The sequence below is a fragment of the Mustela nivalis genome (genome assembly GCF_964662115.1).
Source record: "Mustela nivalis genome assembly, chromosome: 6".
Classification (NCBI taxonomy): Eukaryota; Metazoa; Chordata; class Mammalia; order Carnivora; family Mustelidae; genus Mustela; species Mustela nivalis.
This window is the reverse complement of record NC_139025.1, coordinates 75,364,955-75,388,392: the sequence shown is the minus strand read 5'-3', so window position 1 is coordinate 75,388,392 and position 23,438 is coordinate 75,364,955. Positions and strand designations below refer to the sequence as shown.

Below are 23,438 nucleotides of genomic sequence, written 5' to 3'. Positions count from 1 at the left end.
AGGTAACATATATGCAAGAAAAAGACAAATGGAAAAACGAAAATTGAGAAACAGAAGTATTTGGTTCATAGATAAGGAAGAAAAAGAGTTAGTATGAAGGATGCAAGAAGTATAAATTCCTTTATGAAGAGAAGATAGCTGTCCCTGTCCAAAGCAGGGGAGTAAGGAAGAAATGATGAGCATGGAGTTGGTCACCCAAGCAAAGACTTAGAAGAAAATGAATGAAATCCCAGACCAGAGCCCAGAAGAGAGTTATCAGGGAAAGAAAGATAAGAAGTCAGTAGAGAAAAGAGCCAGGGACAATGTAGAAAATAAGATTAAGAAAAAAAAAATAGAGAGAGAGAGAAAGAAGAGACAAAAGAAGGAAAGGGGGAAAAAAATCCCAAAGTACCTGGTGCTTTATATCTAAGAGAAAGAAAATAGAATCCTGAGCTGAGTCACTGGCAGCTAATACTGTAACAAGCATGGGCCCAGGCCAGCATATCAGGCAAGAACAGTTACCTTGAGTCCTCAGTCCTGCACTGAGAACAAGAGAACACTGAACTTCTCAAAACCGCACTTTGAACATCTACTCTTCTTGAGTAACAGTCCTTGTACGAGATCAAAGTCACTGGCAAACCAGTCACTGAATTTGTCAAATGACTTCTTTGGGAGGAAGAAAATCTAAAAGATGGACCCAGTTCGGTTCTTTTTTTTTTTTCCTGAGCAAAATTATATAAGTTCACAAAAGAGCTTATTCAGCACAAAATGCAACTAGCTAATGGTAATCTTGTTTAACTCTTTAGTGATTCTCTCTCTAGGAGGAACCCAACTGCAGCCTTCTTTCCCCACACACAGTAATTCTGTGGCTATGTCTATCAGAGGAAGGAGTTCACGGTCCACTCAGAAAGCAAGGCACACTTACCACAATATGTATAAATAAGTTTGGAGTCAATAAAGCGGACTCTGAGATTGTGGAGCACAGCAGGCTCATGAAGATAGCTGAGGGCTGTGAGGTCATTTTCACCCACAAGTATGTCAGGGTTTCTCAAATGAGGCAGTTCCTTGGTCTTTGGATCTAGACGATATTCCAAATCCTGAAAGTATACAAGATATAGAATCTGGATAAATCATAGCAATAAAAGTAAAACAGGCCCATACACTTTGCTTATTTTCTATTCCTGATATGACTCTCAGCTATTAAATGCATTCTTTTCCTGACACCTTCCAAAGCCACAGAAACTGGTGGAAATGGAAGTCTTCTTTTTCACTAGATGTATTAACAAATTAATACAACTATTAAGAATTTTTGCTAATACAGTTTGAGAAGTTTAGACTTTTTAGAAAATTTTTTCATTTTTTCCATTTTTTAAATTTAAATTCAATTAATTAGCATATAATGTATCATTGGTTTCAGGACTAAGTTTAGACATTTTTAACCCAATTACTGAACCAGAAGCTTTGGTTTTTAATTTTTTTTTTTTAAGTAGGCTCCATGCTGGGATTGAACTCTAGACCCTGAGATCAAGATCCAAGTTGAGATCAAGGGTAGGATGCTTAACTGACAAAGCCACCCAGACATCCCTGAACCAGAAGTTTTTCATCTTTAAAAAACATTTCTCTCTCTTTCCCTTCACCTGTGATAAGCGAATGAGCAATAAAGAATGGTTAAGAGCTTGACTCTAGAGCCAGATCAACCCAGGTTCAAATCCTGAAACTGGTACTTCTTTTGTGGTCTTGGATAAGTTATTCAATGTGAATCCTTCATTGGTAGAAAGGGCATAATAAAAGTAGCTTGCAGGGGTGTGATAAAAATTAAACAAGGCAGGGTGCCTGGGAGGCTCAGTCATTAAGCATCTGCCTTCAGCTCAGGTCATGATCCCAGTGTCCTGGGATCAGAGTCCCATATCAGGCTCCCTGCTCAGTGGGGATCCTGCTTCTCCCTCTCCAGGTTCCCCATGCTTGTGTTTCCTCTCTCTGCTATCTCTCTCTGTCATAAATAAATTAAAAATCTTAAAAAAAAATTAAATGAGGCAATGTATGGCATGTAGAAATACCTGGGAACCCCTGAACACTGAGAGGTCCAAGAATCCCCTGAAATTAAGTGTAAATGTATATATGTCCATATGTGTACATATATACACATATGTGTATTATATTTTGGAAAGACAGTCCTTAGTTTTCATTTGATTTTCTTTAATGAGGTTGATTGGCCTACAAATTTAAGAAGTACTACTCAATTTAAAACCAAGGAAATATGGCTTTATGGCAAAGCCAAGCATGCAAATCATCACACAAAGAGGCATTAAGGACAAATAACATATTACAAGTAAAAAGGCAAAAAAATGAAATGTAACTGTAGAGAAGGACTAGCTGGTTTTGTAAAAAGCCACATTTCTTAACACTGCAGAGATAAACGGATGTCATATATTCAAAATAGATTGGAATGAACTATGCTAAATGGAGAAGAATTTACCATCTGCCCTTTGACCTCTCTCTGTCTGTTTGTTATGGATGTAATGTCCTTGCATTGATCCCTGTATTACATAAAAGCCACTTCTGTCTATGCAATCTCAGGCAGAACTACTTAATGTCTCTGGGCATTGGCTTCCTTATTTGGAAAATAGTTATATTACCTACCAATCTACAGGGTTGTTGTGAGAATTAACCTAAGAAAATATGGCTCACAGTGTCTAATTTTGTGCCTAACACAGAGTAGTTGAATTCTTTAAATTTGGCATTCAAGGCCCTCCTCTACTATGGCCTAATTCTTCACTGCCTTCTTTCCACCTAAACTTGCCTCTGTTTTGCTCTCTTGAAATTCATCCTCTGTATGGCCACCAATGAGTCTTTTCTAAAACACAAATCCAGCATCCTTTCTCTGTTTAAAAATACTACAATCACTCCCCATCACACATCACTTGATGTCCCAGAGTTTTAGGATGATAACCAGGCCATCTGTGATGTGGTTCCAGCCCCCATCCTCTTGCCAGTCCTGTACTCTTACTTTGCATTCTAACAACATGGAACTTGTTTAGTTCCCCAAATGCACACTACTGTGCACACCTCCCTGCCTTTGCATGGGCTTTTCTGGATTCCTAAAATGCACTTCCCCTCATCTATTTGTTCTTCACACCATGCCTCCCGATCCGTTACCTTCACCAGCCCGTCTACCCACTCCTCACTCTGTTCTACTTCTGTTCCTGGCTTTTACTTGTTATATCATGTCACACTATTCATAAATATATCTATTTCTCTTACCTAACACTGATGTCAGAGAGCACCTTTTGCCACTTCTTAACATGCTGTATAGCAGAAACTTTAATATGTGAGCCTAGAACTAGAACACACATCTTTCTAAATCTCTGCTCTAATCAACTTGTTATATTCACTAACACCAAAATACGCTCTGCTACTCAAAGGGTCTACCCATTTCTCCTTGTCAATCCAAATTTTATCCTACCTTTAAGGTTAGTTAAAATTCTTCTTCCCCCTCGACTCCTTCCCTGACAAAGCAGCTCATAATGAAATTTCCCTCTTAGGCATCCTAAAGTCATTACTATCTTTACAACTTAGCGAGTGGTTGTGATCACAAATCATGAAGACAAATTTTCTGGCTTAAAATCCAACCTTCATCCCTTAATACCTGTATAATCTTGAACAATCCCTCTGAGCTCTAGTTTCTTTATCCATAAAGTGGTAATAACAACAGCCCCACTTCACACAATTGTTGTGAGGATTAAATGAGTTACAGCAAGTAAAACACTTAGAACTATGTCTGGCACAAAGTAAGTGTTCAATACATGCTAACTCCCAGGTAGCTCATTTGGTAATAGTTCGTCATAACCTTTTGATATCTTTAACATCGTGGTGTTGAATCTTTAGATTCTATGCTTTATGTAACTTTTCATGTATTTGTATCTAGTTTCCCTGGCTAGACTATAAGTTATATATGGAAAACTAGTGTCACAGAGGTGTTTAAAAAAAACAGTGTGACAAGCCTTGTCAAATGCCATGGAGAGGTCAAGTAGGTAGAACTAGGACATGTCTATCCAAGCAGAGAATGCAGACAGGAAAGTAGAGGGAAGCAAATGGTTTTATGTTTTTCTGATTGCTAACAAACTGCTTTATATGTAATACTTTGTCAGTAAACATTTTTCAAAGGATTAGGTCCAGTAAATATCAAATCTCAGACTGGCTCTTTAAGCAATGTTCTCTTAGTTACCATGACATTAATGCTAGCCTAAGTAAAGTAAACAGGCACATCTTTGGGAGGATTAGAAGTGAATCTAAACCTAATCATAACAAATTCATAGCCCACAATACCGGATTTTTAAAGTTGTTTTTTTTTTTTAAAGATTTTATTTATTTTATTTGACAGACAGAGATTACAAGTAGGCAGAGAGGCAGGCAGAGAGAGAGAGAGAGAGGAGGAGGAAGCAGGCTCCCTGCTGAGCAGAGAGCCCGATGCGGGACTTGATCCCAGGACCCTGAGATCATGACCTGAGCCGAAGGCAGCGGCTTAACCCACTGAACCACCCAGGCGCCCGGATTTTTAAAGTTTTGACATTTTCATTAACCCATTGGGATAGAAAACTGAGTTTGCTCTTTTGCTATTTTTTTTAATTTAGTAAGTGAAAATATTAGATTAGTTCAATATTTTGACTTCCAAATGAAGTCAGATATGTCACAGCAAACTCACACTTTTGAATTCACTTCACTTTATGCCAGTAACAACAAATAAAAGCAAAATTTTTACCTTTCCTTCCTCAAGGCGAAGCAGGAGGACTTTATCTCCTGGTTTATAATCTTTGAGCAGCTCTGCTGACTTCCAAACTTCCTCAGGATCAGGTATCCAAACTCTGGCAAACTAGAAGACAAATAAACGAAAAATTAAAACTAGCAAATCAATTCATTTACAATAATATGTAAACACATCATGATTTATATATGATGAAACAATTTATAAAAGAATAAATCTTGGCCAATATGAAATTTACTTTTTAAATTCATAGTTGCATAAAAGTACTTCAGTCCCAGTAGTACCATCATGCCCACATTATATAAAAAGCATGCTCTGTATTGTGGTAATAATGTCAAAATACATGTAAATCAAATCATTCTATTGTATACCTTAAACATACATAGTATCATATGTCAATTATATCTCAATAAAATTGGAGGGGAAAGTATGCTCTGAACAAACAGCTACAATTAAAGTTTGAATTTGCTTTATGTAGTAAATGTCACCTGGAGATGTAATTTCAGGTAAATCTACATATAAATCTATTTTTTCATTGAATATGGACCTTCAAAAATCTGAAAACATGATTGTGAAGCTGGATATGGTGGCTCTGCCAGCTTCAACAATACAGCTATCTTTTTATAATAGAATTTACAATTTGAATCTTTGATTATGGTTTTCATCCTGTGTTCTGCAAAGATTTTATGAATTCCTCAGAGGCCATTAAGGTGTGGAAAAGAGGAGAGTAAGCTTGTAGCTTGGAGCCACAGTAGCTTTATAGACGGGGCATCTGGAATTTTCTCTGAAGAAAGCTCTGTTGTTAATTAAAAAGAAAAAAATTAAGAAAGCATTGTTGTCTGGTAGTTTGTCTTCATTGTTAAATAAAGATGAGTGAAAATGGTATATTGGACCAACAATAAGTTGGCTCTCATAGCCTCAATATCATGAAAGGTCTGGTAATCAGTCATCAGGGGTTCCTGAAGCAGCAGATCTTTAGCCTCAAACAGACACTTTTGGACTTAACCCAATTTTGGACTTTGGGTCAATTTTGAAGAAAAAGAAAAATATATGTTAACATGAATGAGTCCTCCAAACACCACATTGAAGAAAAGTTTTATGATTGCTTGGGTTTCTCAGGAAGTAATCTCCCTTTATGTACATTAAACTTTGATGTTCATTTTCAGGAATATATCACATATAAAAATAATACCACCACCAGCCTTTCTCTGCTTTCTTTTCTTCAAGCTTGTATTACTACCTGAACTTACTATTAATGTGATTGCTTCTTTACTTATTTATTATTTCTCCTCCTCCTTTAGAATACACTCCATGTCTGCCTTGTTCAACATTGTATTAAGTACCTATGGACATAGCGGGTTCACAGCTGGGCACTTAGTATTTAATGAAAGAATCTCAGAATAAAGGGTATAAATTGAATAAAAGTAGAATGGTTAAAAAAATGTGTCATTACTTTACTTTTCTCTTATTATTACAGATTCATCAAAACTTTTTGTCTCAACAGTTTGCAAAGGAAAGAGTACTGAACTAGGTTATGACTATCTTACAGGCATCTTAACCTTTATTTCAGGCATCTGTAAAATGGGATGACAGCAGTACTCACTTAGATCATCTCAAGGGCTTTCATGCATAGAAACTTTGTGAAAAGCATAAACCAATAGGTAAGTACAGGTTGAGAATGCTACCAAGTGTGTATTCCATAAGAAATGATTGCTAATATTATTTGTAAATATGTCACTGAAATTTGTTTTATTACTTTCCTCCCAGTTACACAGTCCACAAACTGAGTAAGAGCTGTCAGTAAATTTACCAGAGGCTACTAAGGCTTTACAAATGTTTACTAAAATGTTAGTCATTCAATAAACATTATGTGTACCAACTGCTCCCACTCTGAAGCTCACTTTAGAGAGCCAGTATTTCTACAACTTTCTCTGGAAGGGTTTACTGGTTCCAGAAGAGATATGTAGTATGTGAGATTCAGAGTCATGAAATGACCTACTACCCTGACTGATGAAAGCACAAAAAAGCAAAATGGATCTACGTGAGTTTGTAGAAGCATGACTGACCTGCTCTGAACAGGAGGAGATTTTTAACTAAATCTAGAAAGATGCACCTTCCTGTGATTTGCATCAGTGATATGCACTCTTGCCAAAGGCTAGATTTCCAAGAGCAGGGAGTTAACAACACTTATAGACGGTACAGGGGGGCTACGGACCTTACACTCACCACAGGCAAGGTATTTAAACACCAAACATCATCCTGACAACCAAATCCCCCATTATCCTATCTCGGTCTCTTGGGAAAGTATCCAAGGAGAAATAGGCCAGAACTCAGTCTATTATTACCATTGTCTTTTTATGGTTCTTTTCCACCCTAACCTATGAGATTGGTGACTGTGCAAAAACAACCCTACCAGAACTGGGTCAGTCTGGGAAATATATATATATCTTAGTTGCTGCAACCGAGAGAAATTCCAACCTGACAATGCCCTTCCTATCGTCTCTGTCACCTCCAACCATACTTTCTTCTTTTACCCTAGGCCACCAGTGAGAATACATACAGCAGCCCTGAGAAAGAGGACTGAACTCGTCCAGCCACATCCTGAGGGGAGACTGCAGGAAGACTGCAGTGGCAAGACAAGGCCCCAAGATCATAAGAGAAACATGGAAATGGAACACAACAGCAAGGTTCAGGAAGGAATCAGAAACAGGGGTGGGCACACATACCCACTAAGTCTGCTCAGCATTTCCCAGGGAAAACAGAAGCAAAAGATAACCCTAGCCAAAGCGAATCAGATGGGACACAGCTCCCAACAAGACAAGGGAGGGTCCAATGTCATGCAAGGCTGCAGTCTCATAATTAGCTAGTAGAGGGTGAGACTTTCCTGCAATGCTCTTCATTCTTTTCTCCTACTCACACTACTCCAATTTTGTCTCTTGAATATCACATTTAGGATACCTCAGACCTTATTTTAGCTATTTACAGATCAATCTACCTCCCACGCCAGACTATATACTCCTTAAAGGCACCCGGGAATCCTCTCTAAGGTTGGTCAACTCCCTTACCCATGGTGGGTGAGCAGCACACAAAATAAATAAAGGTAGGACAAGGTATGGAAAAAAGGTGGGAGAACTGGGACAAGAGATGCAGAGGCACATCACAGGCCTACTTCAGGATTTTCCCTGAGTCCACAAAGCACACTAGAGATGGGGAAGGCCAAAAGAAGGTCAGAGGCCAAAAGAAGAGAGATCTGTGAAGTGGTCGGCAGAGTTAACTGCTGTAGAAACCAGCAGGAGAAGGGAAAGCAAGGATTTGGGGTCTGAGGTACTGAGACTACAGCCAAAAAAAACTGTGGGAGATGAAGGAAACATAAACAGGCTTAGAAGAGTTAATATTACAATGTAAACACATCAAAGAAGATTCAGGACAATTCAAAGGAACTCCTGATGACAAAGGAGAGTAAGGACAAAATGGAGATGAGCTAAATATTATGATAACAGGCAAAATCTGAGTAAATAACGCTACCACAGAGTTAAGTTGTGTAATAGCTTACAAGGGAAATAAAAACCATCTGTCTGTCTGCAGTACAGCTTAATAAGGCCTGCCTGGCAATGATGAGGTAATAATGACAGGGTCTAATGCCAGAGCCCTGGAAAGGTGAGTTTGGGAGACAGGCTTGCACTGGTACTTCCCGAAAGGGGCACAAACGGAGCTAGCTCAGCCTAGCATGGCCCTCCTACCTTCTTCAGATTACACCCATCCCTGTACGTGTAAGGAGGCACGAGTCATCTTTCTTTTTGTATCCTCTCACAATGACAACACTCAAGATGTTCTTGATTAATGCAGATGACTCACTAGAAATTTTGCTAACTTGCACTTGTCAGTCAAGGAGCTCTGAGATGTGGGCACCACGAGCAGTTTTTCTGAAGCCTCAGAAACTTTGGGAACAAGACTGACAGCACTGAGTAAATGACCAATCCCTGAGTCCCAAAAAAAATCTGACCCATGTGATTCTCTCCCCTCCCCCAAACTCCCAAATCCCTTACTCACTTTTCATACAGCACATGTGCACATCTCTCCTAGCTCCCCTATTAAGTCACAAGCAGCTTGGCAACATAGAATCTGCCTTGGTTCCTGCATGTTTGCAAAAATGAATGCTTTAGGGGCACCTGGGTGGCTCAGTGGGTTAAGCCTCTGCCTTCAGCTCAAGTCATGGTCTCAGGGTCCTGGGATTGAGTCTCTGCTCAGCAGGGAGCCTGCTTCCTCCTCTCTCTGCCTGCCTCTCTGCCTGCTTGTGATCTCTCTCTGTCAAACAAATAAATAAAATTTTAAAAAATGAATGCTTTATGTGACAATTCAAACAAGGTTATGATAAACACTAAGTGTCCTAGGACATGCACTGAAGCAGGAGAAAAATTCTGAATTATCAACAACGTCTCCTCAGAATCCTGATAGTAACACTGATGCTCTATATGGTTCCAAGTAATTCCATAAACCTTATGACATATTTTGGTGTAAGAAAAGATCAGGAACTACTACCTTAAAGCAAATGCACATATACATGTATATATATTACACATACACACACGCATATATTATATATACATATCTATGTATATAGATTGTGTTCGCGATGGAAGAAATAAATATATACTTCTGGAACACAATCCTTCCCTTTTTCAGCCAATAGACTCCGTTTATCCTTCATATCTGTGTTAAAGTACTATCTCCTCCTTAGAAGCCTTTCTTTACTCATCATTTGGCACTCCATTCTCAAGGTTCCCATTACCTCATATAATCTTCACTAGAATTCTCATCCCACTAAATGAAAATTTTGTGTGCCTAATATCCCTTCAGCAACTGTGAAGTGTATTTATATATATACACTTGGGGGTAGGGGTCTGTCTTCTTTATCCTTGTCTCTTCAGCACTTAATATAGGGCCTGTCTATAATAATTTGTGCATGAACCTTTGTTAGGTGAATGTTCTTGGCCTCATACATTATACTCTAAGAGGGCACACTAAAAGAAGTATGGGAAAGAGGCTCTCAGAATCTTCTGGAAGGGTCTATAATTTCCAGAAATAGAGAAAGATGTAAGCAACATTAGATGATTGAGTTACATAGGAAATCATGGTGTGATAGAAGGAAAAAAGACAGACATGTAGGGAGTAGAGAAGTAATGAAATATTCTTCCCTCTCCCTCGCAACACAAACCCATGTCTCCATGCCTTCAAAATTCATGTTTGTTTTTTTAAGATTTTATTTATTTATTTGTCAGATAGAGAGAGAGCATGTGTGAGAGCAAGGGAGCACATGCAGGGAGAGCAGCAGGCAGAGGGAGAGGAAGATGCAGGCTCCCCGCTGAGCAAGGAGCCCAAAGTGGGACTCGACCCCAGGACCCTGGCCACATGACCTGAGCCAAAGGCAGACGCTTAGCCAACTGAGTCACCCAGATGCCCCAAAATGTGCATGATTTAAAAGTAAACTGAATTTTTCAGCTTCTAGCAGGAATTGAAATTATTTTAAACTTTTGAAAAAAATAAGAACTCTTCAAATTATTGGATACAAGCAAAAGTTAAATAATCCTACTTCTCTAGAATTTCATATGAAGATGGCAGAGCTTTGGAATGAATATTTTTAGACACTGCCATTCTTTAACATTGCTGTAAAGACTATTTTTAGAACTAGGTCTCACTTTACAAGCACAGTCTTAATATGCACATCAAGAAAAATGACTATTTCCATCTATAATTAGCGAGTGGTAGTTGAGGATAAATTACAAAATTTTAAACAAGTAAAATAATCAAAGGCAAAACATAATCACCAACAAAGAAAGGAACCATACTGATCATCTTCATCACAAGGCCTTTGTTTCCCTAGGCTTTGTTTCACTTTTCTGTCTTTTATTCTTGCAATACTCTTTATAATCATTATTATTTTTTTTTAAGATTTTATTTATTAAAGAGAGAAATCACAAGTAGACGGAGAGGCAGCCAGAGAGAGAGAGAGATAGGGAAGCAGGCTCCCCGTTGAGCAGAGAGCCCGACGCGGGACTCGATCCCAGGACCCCGCGATCATGACCTGAGCCGAAGGCAGCGGCCTAACCCACTAAGACACCCAGGCGCCCCTATAATCATTATTATTAAAGAGGTTCTTCATTCAACAAACAGACAGAGAGTGGTTAAATAACTGGCCCCCAAATCACTCAGCTAATAAATGAACAGAGACAAGATTCAAACCCAGGATGATCCTGAACTTCAAGATGCTTAAGAAGAATGAGGAAGAATAAGACCAATATAATCCAAATTAATTGCTTTCTCTTGATTGTGACCAAAGTTGCCCAGTTAAGCAAACTTCACACCTTCCTACCATTTTTAACACTTGCTCCCAATTTAGAGAACAGGGTACATACATGGTCATGGTAACTATGTACAGGCCTCTGTATATAGATAGATGTCTTCCTCCCACACAGAATATCTATCATCTGATCAATGATTGGGTGCTGAAAGAAGTCATGGGTAATTTTTAAATATCAAATAAAATGTCCCAACATGGTAAGTTTTGAATAAATCAGACAACATATATGTTGTATGAGATAATACAGATAAGCAGACATCAGGATGTATGTAGTTCCCTTCCATTAAGAACTGGTGGCTCCCTTTGTTTTGCTCCCAGCTTTGGGGATAGACACTTCTGGCTAAGATCATGGTCTGATGCTAACCTGGGACACATTACAAGTCTTTCATGATCTGGACCCTGCCAACTTCTCCAGGCTCATTTCTCACCATTCCTGACTTGTCCTTCACCCTCTAACAACTGCAAACACCATGTGGCTCTTCCGTATCTACCTCTTTTACTCCCGTTATCCCCAAGTCTGGGAAACCCCTTCCCCATCCTCATCACCCATTTAATGGCTATGTGTCCTCTAACTGCCCACCTTTCAGCAGGTTTTGACACTGACCCAGGTGCCTACCCGGAACATTTTTTGCCTGGTTTCTGAGACATCCCATCCTCACGGTTCCCTCAAATCACTATCACTCCTTTTCAGTTTCTTGTGCAAGATCCTCCTTCTCTGTCCTCCCTCTAAATGTTGGAATTGCCCAGATCCCTGAGGTAGTTCTGTTCTCTCTTCTAATAGTCAGGCTTTAGGACCAGACTGTTTGGGTTTTGTTATTTACTAGCTCTGAGGCTTTCTTGTGCCTCACTGACAATGAGAGTAGTAATAATGCCTACTAAATGGAGTTATCATAAGGATTAAAACTGTTAATATATGGAAAGTATTCAGAACAGTGCTTAGTCCATAGAAGGCAGTAAATAAGCACCAAGCATCTTCATTAATATTAATATTACTATCACTGCTATTATTTTTATATTTACCCTGTATTCCACCCACCCTCATGAGTTTCTATGCAAAATTTCCCCAAATTTCTAACTCTAGTCCAGATCTTTCCATTGAACTCCAAATCTACAAACCCATATAACTATCTAAGATTTCTATTTAGAAATCTCATAGGCATCTTAAATTTAACACGCCCAAAATAGAAGTCTTTGTTTCCACATGCTGTTAAATCTGTCCTTCCTACAGTATCCCCACTTCAGTAAGACAGGCATCTCCACCCAGCTAATTAGCTGCTCTTGGGAGAAAACTGATAGTCTCCTATACTCTTATATCAAATCTATCATGAAGTCCTACCTCTAACATACAACTACCTTCATTCCATCTCTCCCCACCTCCACTGCCAACACCGAAGTCCTAGCACCATCATCTTTTACCCTGATGCTAGAAATAGCTCTCTATCGAGTTTTCTCCCGCATTCCCAATTCAGCAGCCAGAGTGGTTGTCTTGAAATGGAAAAATCTGCTGATGTCTCACCCTTGCTTAAAACCCTTAATAACTCAGGGGGCACCTGGGTGGCTCAGTGGGTCAAAGCCTCTGCCTTTGGCTCAGGTTGTGGTCCCAGGGTCCTGGGATCAAGGCCCGCATCGGGCTCTCTGTTTGGCGGGGAGCCTGCTTCTTCCTCTCTCTCTGCCAGCCTCTCTGCCTACTTGTGATCTTTGTCTGTCAAATAAATAATAAATAAAATCTTAAAAAAATTTTGGAGAACCACCCACATCTCAGGAGAGTTTCCACTACCCCATTGCTTAGCCCTTCTCTTCACTCTACCAAGGACCATTTGCACTGGTTTTTCTTCAACTACTTGAACAATCCATGTGGCCTCAAGCCTCAAGACCTTCCTTCATGCTTTCCCTTGGCTTGGAACCCTTAGCCTAACTGGTTGGACAACTGATTCTACTCACCTTTCACATCTCAGCTTGAATATTTATTATTTGGGAAGAACCTCCCTGATCTATCTAAATTGAGCCCCTCTGCTATGTTTTTCTCATATAATCCTGTACATTTTCTTCACTATAAAGACAATGAGGACAGGGACCGTGTTTATATTGCTCCAAACTGATACCCAAGCCTAAATATAGTGTCTGATCTGTAACAGATGCTCAACAACTATCTTTTGAATAAATGAAGGTCCGATTTCATCCAGTCTAAGACACCACCAATGACAAGATGCATTCCTAATGTAAAAAAAAAAAAAAAAAATTATGCATGTCAAAATTGAGTAAATAACATTAGATCATTATTATATACATTGTTCTTACCCATATCTCCTCCTTTTTTTTATGTCTCTGTACCTTTTCCTTCTAATTATTAAGACTTTGTCAAAAAGAAACTTTTGTAGCTTTTATTGATTAGGACAGAACTTGAAAAATACAATGCACTTTGAAAACAGTTTCAGTGTTACGACTTTCAGGAAGCAGGGGCTCCTGCTTGGACTATCCACAATATCTGGTTTTTACCTCTGCCTATGTCCTTGCCGCATTCAATTATTATTATCTTTTCACATGCCCCTCTCTTTAACTAGATTGTGACCTTTTTGAAGGCAGGATCTGTGACTTATCCACTGGCATCACCTCCATACCTGGCCCATTGGTTAGCAGCTAGATGTTCAAGAGATGTCTGTCAAGAGAATGAATAAATGAATAGATGAGTCCTTAGGAGCCACAGAGCTTCCACAGATTTGAAATGTGAAGGATGTTATATAGAAAGCCAGTCAAGGGGCGTCTGGGTGGCTGAGTGGGTTAAAGCCTCTGCCTTCGGTTCAGGTCATGATCTCAGGGTCTGGGGATCGAGCCCCACATCAGTCTCTGCCCAGCAGGGAGCCTGCTTCTCCCTCTCTCTGCCTGCCTCTTTGCCTACTTGTGATCTCTCTCTGTCAAATAAATGAATAAAATCTTAAAAAAAAAAAAAAGAATGAAAGCCAGTCAAGACAGAAGCCACAGAATAGATATGAAAATAATTTAATTAGCTACAAACTAAAAGCATGAGTGGAAAAAGGTAACCCAGTCATCCACTCTTCAAAATACAAGCTGGTTTGCTCAAACAAAACAGCATTTCTCAATAACAGATTACTTTAAAAATGAAGGACAGGGCACCTGGGTGGCTCAGTCATTAAGTGTCTGCCTTTGGCCCAGGTCATGATCCCAGGGTCCCGGGATGGAGCCCCGCATCGGGCTCCTTGCTCAGTGGGAAGCCTGCTTCTCTCTCTGCCACTCCCCTTGCTTGTGTTCTCTCTGGTTGTGTCTTTCTCTATCAAATAAATAAATAAAATCATTTTTTAAAAAACTACATGTTGGGGTGCCTGGGTGGCTCAGTGGGTTAAGCTTCTGCCTTCGGCTCAGGTCATGATCCCAGGGTTCTGGGATAGAGTCCCCCATCGGGCTCTCTGCTCAGCAGGAAGCCTGCTTCCTTCTCTCTGCCTGCCTCTCTATCTACTTGTGATCTCTCTCTGTCAAATAAATAAATAAAATCTTAAAAAAACAAAAAAACAGGGGCCCCTGGGTGGCTCAGTGGTTTAAGCCTCTGCCTTCAGCTCAGGTCGTGATCCCAGGGTCCTGAGACAGAGCTCCGAATTGGGAATCTCTGCTCAGTGGGGAGCCTGTTTCCCCTTCTCTCTCTGCCTGTCTCTCTGCCTACTCGTGATCTTTGTCTGTTAAATAAGTAAATAAAATCTTTTAAATAAAAAAAAGAAAACAAGGGACGCCTGGGTGGCTCAGTTGGTTGGACGACTGCCTTCGGCTCGGATCATGATCCTGGAGTCCTGGGATCAAGTCCCACATCAGGCTCGCAGCTCCACGGGGAGTCTGCTTCTCTCTCTGACCTCACTCATGCTCTCTCTCACTGTCTCTCTCTCAAATAAATAAAATCTTTAAAAAAAAAAAAAGAAGAAAACTACATTTTAAGTGAAATAAGTCACTCATATGTGGAGCATAAGCAAAGGCATGGAGGAACATAGGGGAAGGGAAGGAAATCCAAAGGAGAAGAAATCAGAGAGGGAGATGAACCATGAGAGACTATGGACCCTGGGAAACAATCTGAAGGTTTCAGAGAGGAGAGGGTGAGGGCAGGGGGTAACAGGGTGATGGGTATTGAAGAGGATGCATATTGTGATGAGCACTAGGTGTCAATCTAAACAGCTAAACACTGTATCAAAAACTGAACAGCTGAACACTGTATCAAAAACTAATTATGTAGTAAAAAAAAAACCAAAAACAAAAACAAAAAAACTATGTAGTACAGAGTGGCTAACTGAACATAATAAAAAACACTTCATTTTTTTTTTTAAGATTTTGTTAATTTTTTTACACAGAGAGAGAGACAGTGAGAAAGTCAACACAAGCAGGGGGAGTGGGAGAGGGAGAGGCTCCTGCTGAGCAGGGAGCCCAATGCGATGGGGGGCTCGATCCCAGGATGCTGGGACCATGATCTGAGCTGAAGGCAAACACTTCACAACTAAGCCACGCAGGCACCCCAGTAAACTACATCTTATTAAAAGATGTACAATATTAACATGAGTGACTTAAAAATTTTTAACTTACCTCCTGTACCCTGAAGTTCTACCAATTAAATACTTGCTTAGGGCGCCTGGGTGGCTCAGCTGGTTAAGCAACTGCCTTCGGCTCAGTTCATGATCCCAGGGTCCTGGGATGGAGCCCAACATTGGGGTCCCTGTTCGGTGGGAAGCCTGCTTCTCCCTCTCCCCTCCCTCTGCTTATGTTTCCTCTCTCGCTGTGTCTTTCTCTGTCAATAAATAAATAAAATCTTTAAAAAAAATAAAAATGAAGGACAGAACATGCATTAACATGAAGAGCTTCTAGGCTGATAAATGTATTCACGTTTATATCTTACATGCTATGTAACCCTCTGGCCTGTAGCTAGAGTAGACTTTTGATCAACAGAATCCCTGTAAAAACTGTTCAAAAAAAACCTACAATTTTCACTTTGTAGCATTAATATTTTTAAATGCAAATACAACAAGTTAGGCTAATTATATAAGTCTGTCATGTTCATTTGAAATATCAAAAGCACAACTAAATGCGTGCTAAAGGCCATCGAGGCAGGTGGCCCCAGAGTTACGCTAGAAGAGGAGAGCTGCAGAGGTGATGTTGAACCCAAGGAGCTGCTGGCCATGCTTATACATTCAGCATGGTGAGACAATTACTAGAGAACCAAGAAGCAGAAAGAATTAGATATCGACGGTGGGTTGGGCCTCTGCCTTCGGCTCAGGTCATGGTCCCGGGGTCCTGGGATCGAGCCCCGCGTCGGGCTCTCTGCTCGGCGGGGAGCCTGCTTCCCCCTCTCTCTCTCTGCCTGCTTCTCTGTCTACTTGTGATCTCTCTCTCTCTGTGTCAAATAAATAAATAAAATCTCTAGAAAAAATTTTAAAAATTAAAAAAAATAGAATTAGATATTGAGGCTATAAAGCACTGACTCAACAATTCCCAAATTTTTAGAGAGAGCAGTAGTACATGCTTCTCCCTCGAGTGTGACAGCCCTAAGGTGCAAAATGGTATGACTGAATTGTTAAAGATCATGCAAACAGACTGGTTGTGGGTTCTTAACAGGACTTAAAGGAACTGGTAGGACAAAAGGAATAACAGAAAGATCAAAATCAACTGTCACTCAATCTTAGGTAGAAAACTCTCACTGTATATGCTGAGAGAATATCTTGAAAGACAAATGTAGCCCAAGCAAGCCAAGGTTCCAAAAGAGCTTTTGCCTCAGTCTTTTCCTCAGATGTCCAGCTAGTGTCCCAGCAGTGACCTGACCACAACCCTTCTCAGAGACCAAGATGAATCTCTCTGGAAATAAGAATTTCATTCTGTCTCTGATGAGTGAGGAAGGATATTATTTCCTTCTACCCCTCTATAACCACAGCTTCTCACTTAAACTCATGGATCTTTTTTTTTCTTAATACATAAAAAACTAAAATTGTTAAATATTGCAAAATTATGACAGCTAAAATTGCTTTCATTTTCTAGTATGATACAGAGTTAATTTCCCCTAATTTTTCCCCAATATTCCTAGATATTTACATTTTTGTTATAGAAAATTTCATTGGTATTTTAGTGTTCTTCATACATAGGAGGTTTTGTTTGGCTAACTCACTGTACAGCCTTCATAAAGCTACTCTAAATTTACTTTATTTTCAATCTATATCTGGGATAATGGGCTTCTTCTATTTACCGCCCACTGTGTAAAAAGTACTTCCTTTTATCTGACCTATAACTGCTTCTTTGAGCTTCAAAAGATGCCTCTGAGTTCTTATTTATATAATGAGGAAGTCCATGTTGCCCTCTTCATGTGCTTCATAGCTTTCTGAGCTTCCACCAGACAAAAAGTTCATTCTTTATCCTTCCAGATTGAAGGGTCCAATTTTTTTTTTTTTGGAACAGTGCTTCACATCCTCCCACTCATTCTGACTTATTTTTAATCTCTTTGAATTTCAATTTTATCACTTACAAAATAAGCAATTAGACAGTGTAGAATCCAGAGCCAAGGTTAAGAACATGGGCTTTGGAGTCAGACAGACCTAGTAACTCCAACACTTTCCAACAGTGTGACCTTGAGGAAAATTATCCAACTTCCTTTCTCAGGATCCTTATTCATGAAACTGGTAATTAATAATACATATGTCAACAGTTAATGGTACTGTAATTGTGCTGTATAGTGACAGACAGTAGCTACAGTTGTGGTGAGCATGGCATACCATGCAGACCTGCGGAATCACTATGTTGTACACCTGAAAACAAGAATGCAACACTGTGTTTCAACTCTACTTCAATAAAAATAGTATGTATATCAGAGAGTTGTTACACAATTAAATGAGATAAAGTTTAAAGACCATTACATTTTATTGTCACTACCCCACACACCCCACTTCTAGATTTAAAAACCTTACTGTGCTAAATCTGAATTTTTTTATTATATCTATAATGCGCTACGTGCTTTAACCCCTAACCTGAGGTTTAGTATTACTTCACTGGGGTCTTCTCCCTTCTGAGCTCTCACTAGGCTAGCCTGGAACACCCAAAACTCTTTCCGACTTCAAGGCTATTACTGAGCCCACTGCTCAGAGCATCCTCCCCCAACCCCCAACTCTCCTTAAGACTGGTTCCTTCTCACTCTTCAGGTCTCAGTTCAGATGTCCCCTTCTCAGAAAAATACTCCTTGGCCACCCTACAAACTGGGATTATCTGTCTCCCCACCTAGCCTGAAACCCCTGTAGAAGCAGGAACCCCCAACCTAGAACAATTATCCATTAAGTACTAGGTACTCAATAACTATGTGACGAATGAAAGTGCTCAGGATAGTGTGTGGCTGGCTGAAAAAACAGGTTAGGATCAGGATCTGAAAGACCTCACATGCCATGTGAGACATTCTGACCTTTCTACTGCAGAAGACAGGAATTCATTAAAGGTTTTTAAGCCGAGTAATGAGTGACCAATTTTTCTAATTGACAGTTCTTTAAACATAATCAAAAGCACATCTTGGGGCACCTGGGTGGCTCAGTGGGTTAAAGCCTCTGCCTTCGGCTCAGGTCATGATCCCAGGGTCCTGGGATCGAGCCCCACATCGGGCTCTCTGCTCAGGGGGGAGCCTGCTTCCCCCTCTCATCCTGCCTCTCTGCCTACTTGAGATCTCTGTCTGTCGAATAAACAAATTAAAAAAAAATCTTAAAAAAAAAAAAGGCACATCTTGCACTACTTCTGCCTGTGATTAGTTGTTTTCCCTTCCCCCAATTATGCATATACTACTATCATTCACATTTTGTCTGTAGACTGGATTTATCTAGTATACACATAACTGCTTCCAACATGTCATTCATATTAGACAAATGGGGGTTGCTTTGAAGGGACTGGGAGTCAGCTTTCCCTAAGAGCAGGGGCTGGGAGGGCTGTTCAGCTGGTATTGCCTCATGAATGATGGGAGCAAGAGGGGAGATTCTTGCCCTGGAAATAAGAGCCTTGGGAGTAAGAAACGGGGAGAGGATAGGAGCAAGGGGGTGGGTCGACCTTGTAGTGAGCAAACTCGGAGAGGGCAAATGGATACCTTGCAGCCTGGTTGCGTCACCTAAGGAAAAGAACACTGTTGGCCTACTTCTGAACAGAAATGTTTACTCTGGGGTTCCAGGCTGCCTCCCTATTCCTTCAACCCCTCCTTTTTTTTTTTAAGTATCCTTTTAGCTCAATTTTAGTTGGAAAAAAAGCAGCTATAAAAGTTAACCTAGGCCCTATATTTGCAATAAAGGCTGGCCCAAAAGATGTTTACAGAAATTTTAAAAACTTCTGGGTGGCAAAATGCATCATGAACCAAGTCAAAATGCAAACTGGCCCCAAAAAATCTGTAGCAAACTAATCCTTTTAATGTATAAAGAACTCTTACAAATTAAATAAGAAAAAGACAAACAACCCCAGAGCAAAACAGGCAAAAGAAAAAAATAGGCGGGATGCCTGGTGGCTCAGTTGTTAGGCATCTGCCTTCAGCTCAGGTCATGATCCTAGGGTCGTGGAATCAAGCCCTGCATCAGGCTCCCTGCTCAGCCTGCTCCTCCCTCTCCCACTCCCCCTGCTTTTGTTCCCTCTCTCACTCTCTCTCTCTGTCAAATAAATAAATAAAGTCTTAAAAAAAAAATCACCAAAGCACCACTAAAAAAATTAAACATAAGATGTTTAATCACATTATTACTTTAAAAAAATACAAATTTAAAACACAATTTAAAATTTCATGTATTGAATTTGAAAAGACTGAAAGGGTTGATAATAATATGGATTGGGAAGAAAGGAGATAATCAGGTGTTTTCATGCATTGGTGATAAGATAAATAGGCACAATTTTTTTTTTAATTGGCACAATTTTTTAGACAGAAATTTAATAACTTCTTTTACAATGTAAAGTATATATTTCAGGGATGCATACCAAACTGGGAGGAAAGCAGACTTCTGATCTTGCACTTTATGTATTTCTATATTTTACTTTTTTTTGTAAGTGCTACTTTTTTGATAAACCAAAAGTTTAAAAAAAGAAAGCATATCCGGGGCGCCTGGGTGGCTCAGTGGGTTAAGCCGCTGCCTTCGGCTCAGGTCATGATCTCAGAGTCCTGGGATCGAGTCCCGCATCGGGCTCTCTGCTCAGCGGAGAGCCTGCTTCCCTCTCTCTCTGCCTGCCTCTCCATCTACTTGTGATTTCTCTCTGTCAAATAAATAAATAAAATCTTTAAAAAAAAAAAAAAAAAAAAAAGAAAGCATATCCATGACTGAGAAAATCTCTATCTAGAAATTTTCCCCATGAGATATTAGAAAATACAAATAATTCTTTCCAAAGTTGTTCTGCAGCATTGTCTATAAAAGTGAAAATTTAGAAATGACACAAAGGTCAGTATATATCTATATTAATAAAAGGGTTAATAAAACTACAGCAATATATAATTAACAGATTAAGGTGCATCTTTACAGTGGAATACTAAGAAAGAATAAGTAGGTTTATATGTACTGACATAGAAAGATTCTGTTAATTGAAAAAAGGCAAGTTGTGAAACAGCATCATTTTGTGGTTAAATCTGTTCAAAATATATTCATATATCCCAGTAATGGAGCAGCTTGACACCACAGATGTGCGTTCAGGGTTTACACTCTTTGTGACCAATGCTGAAAGTCCACAGCATCTGAGCATTGACCGTTTTGCCTAGTCATGAATTAGTGACACCTGTAGTTGAGACCTCTCTGGGGAAGGGGGAGCAGAGCTGGACAGCGGATCTGGCCCTGCCCTGGACTCTATCTCAGTGTAACTTTGCTCTTCCCCATTAGTCTGTGTGTGCACTCCTGAAGAGATAGGAAACTTTCTTTGTAGGACAGAGCTGTGAAAGAAAGCCACCTGTTCACACCTGTGATGGAAGTGAAGCTTATGTAGCAGTCTCTGAAAGTGACTCTTCTAACCCCACACTGTCTCCTCTACCCAGGTCCCCACAGCCCCACCTAGCCTTGGTCTGGGGCGCAACCCCTGCCCTCCTCTCCAGCTTTATCTCTCCCCACACTCCTTCTTTGCTTTTTCGTGGCCAGCTCCACTTGTTTCTTTCAGTTCTTCAAAGATGCCAGACTCTCTCCATCAAAAGACTTCTCACAATCTGTGCCCCTGCTTGGAATTCTCCTCCCCTCCCCTGATTAACAGCTAGGCTTCTTTCAAACATCAACTTGGTCTTTTTCTGAAAAGTGTCCCTCATTGATTAGCTACCATTGCTCTGTGTGCCTTTATAGCACTCAGTACAGGTAGGACTTGACATTTTTCTCTCTCCTCCTGGTAAGCTCCATCCTGTCTCTTTTTGTGTATTGTATCATCTCTATCATCCAGCACAGCCTGGCATAAGAATGAATGGTAGGTGTATGTCTGTATAATTATGGATAAGACATTAAGCACACTACGTAAAAAGCTACCACCCCAAAGAACAAGTGGAACTTGAAATTATAAATTCAATACCATTAACTTTAAAGCCCCCCCAAAATGAGGGGCTCATTGGGTTGAGCTTCTGCCTTCGGCTCGGGTCATGATCTCAGACTCCTGGGATGGAGACCCACATGGGGCTCCCCCCTAGTCAAGAAGTCTGCTTCCCCCTCTCTCTTTGCCTGCCTCTCTACCTATTTGTTATCTACTTCTCTGTCAAATAAATAAATAAATAAAATCTTTAAAATGAAATAACCCCTCCCAAAATGAAGTACTGAGGTATAAATCTAACAAGACATGTATGAGATTTATATGAGGAAAACTACAAAACTCTGGTGAATAAAATCAAAGAAGAACTAAATAGATAGAGAGGTATTACATGTTCATGATTAGGAAGACTCAATATTGTCAAGGTGCTGGTTCTTCCCAATTTGATCTACAGATTTAATGCAATTCCAATCAAAAGCTCAGCAAATTATTTTAGGGATATTGACAAAATGGTTCTAAAGTTTATATGAAGAGGCAAAAGACCCATGACAGCCAACACAATCTTGAAGAACAAAGTTGGAGGGCTAATACTATCTGACTTCAAGACTTATTATAAAGCTATAGTAATCAAGACAGTGTGATATTGGTAAAAAAAAAAATAATAATAATAATAATAATAATAAAATAAACAAAAAGATCAATGGGACAGAACAGAGAAGCCAGAAATAGATCCACATAAATACAGTCAACTGATCTTTAACAGAGAACAGGACAGTGGTAATACAATAGAGCCAAGATAGTCTTTTCAATAAATGTTATTAGAATAACTGGATATCCACATACAAAACAAGCAAGCAAACAAACAAAACTCCCCCAAACAACAGAATCCAGACATAGACCTTACACCTTCAGAAAGATAAACTCAAATGGATTACAGATTTAAAATGTAAAGCACAAAATTCCAAAACTCCTGGAAGATAACAGAGGAGAAAATCTAGATGACCCAGTGTGGTGGTATCTTTTTAGACATACCAAAGGCATGACCTATGAAATGAATAATTGATATGTTGGACTTCATTAAAATTAAAAACTTCTGCTCTGTGAAAGACAACATCAACAGAATAAGAAGACAAATTGGATTGCAAGAAAATATTTACAAAAGACACATCGGATAAAGGATTATTACCCAAAATAGACAAAGAATTTTTAAAACCCAACAATAAGAAACAACTAACATGATTTAAAAAATGGACCAAAGATCTTAAAAGACACCTCTCCAAAGAAGATTTACAAATGGCAAATAAGTATATGAAAAGATGCTCCACATCACATATCATCAGGAAAATGCAAATTAAGACATCAAAGAGGTACCGCTATATACCTATTAGGATGGCCAAAATTCAGAACATAGTCAAGGATGAGAAGCAACAGAAACTCTCACTCATTGCTTGTGGAAATGCAAAATGGTACAGCCATTTCGGAAGTCAATCTGGTAGTTTCGTACAAATCCAAACATATTCCTACCATATGATCCAGTAATCACACACCCTGTATTTGCACAAAGGGGTTGAAAACTCAGGTCTACTAACACAAAAAAAACCACAGATGTTTACAGCAGCTTTATTCATAATTGCCAAAACTTGGAATCAACCAAGATGCTCTTCAGTAGGTGAATGAATAAATAAACTGTGGTACATCCAGACAATGGAATACTATTCAGTGCTAAACAGAGATGAGCTATCAAGCTATGAAAACACATGGAACAATCTGAAAAGGCTACATACTATATGATTCCAACTACAGGACATCCTGGAAAAGACGAGTATGGACAGAGACAATAAAAATATCAGTGATAGATGGGGTGGGAGTGGGGAAGAG

At 39.6% G+C, this 23,438-nt stretch overlaps 1 protein-coding gene across 4 annotated transcripts in view; it reads right to left on the bottom strand.

Annotated features, from left to right (window-relative positions):
- MYO5A (myosin VA) overlaps positions 1–23,438 on the bottom strand; it is a 193,863-nt gene that overhangs the window by 121,363 nt on the left and 49,062 nt on the right. For all 4 annotated transcript variants that reach the window (XM_082734712.1, XM_082734713.1, XM_082734714.1 and 1 more), the window contains exons 2-3: positions 4,739–4,849; positions 905–1,076 (exon numbers count right to left, since the gene is read on the bottom strand). In XM_082734712.1, coding sequence (XP_082590838.1) covers positions 905–1,076; positions 4,739–4,849 — 283 coding nt within the window. The remainder of the gene's footprint in view (positions 1–904; positions 1,077–4,738; positions 4,850–23,438) is intronic.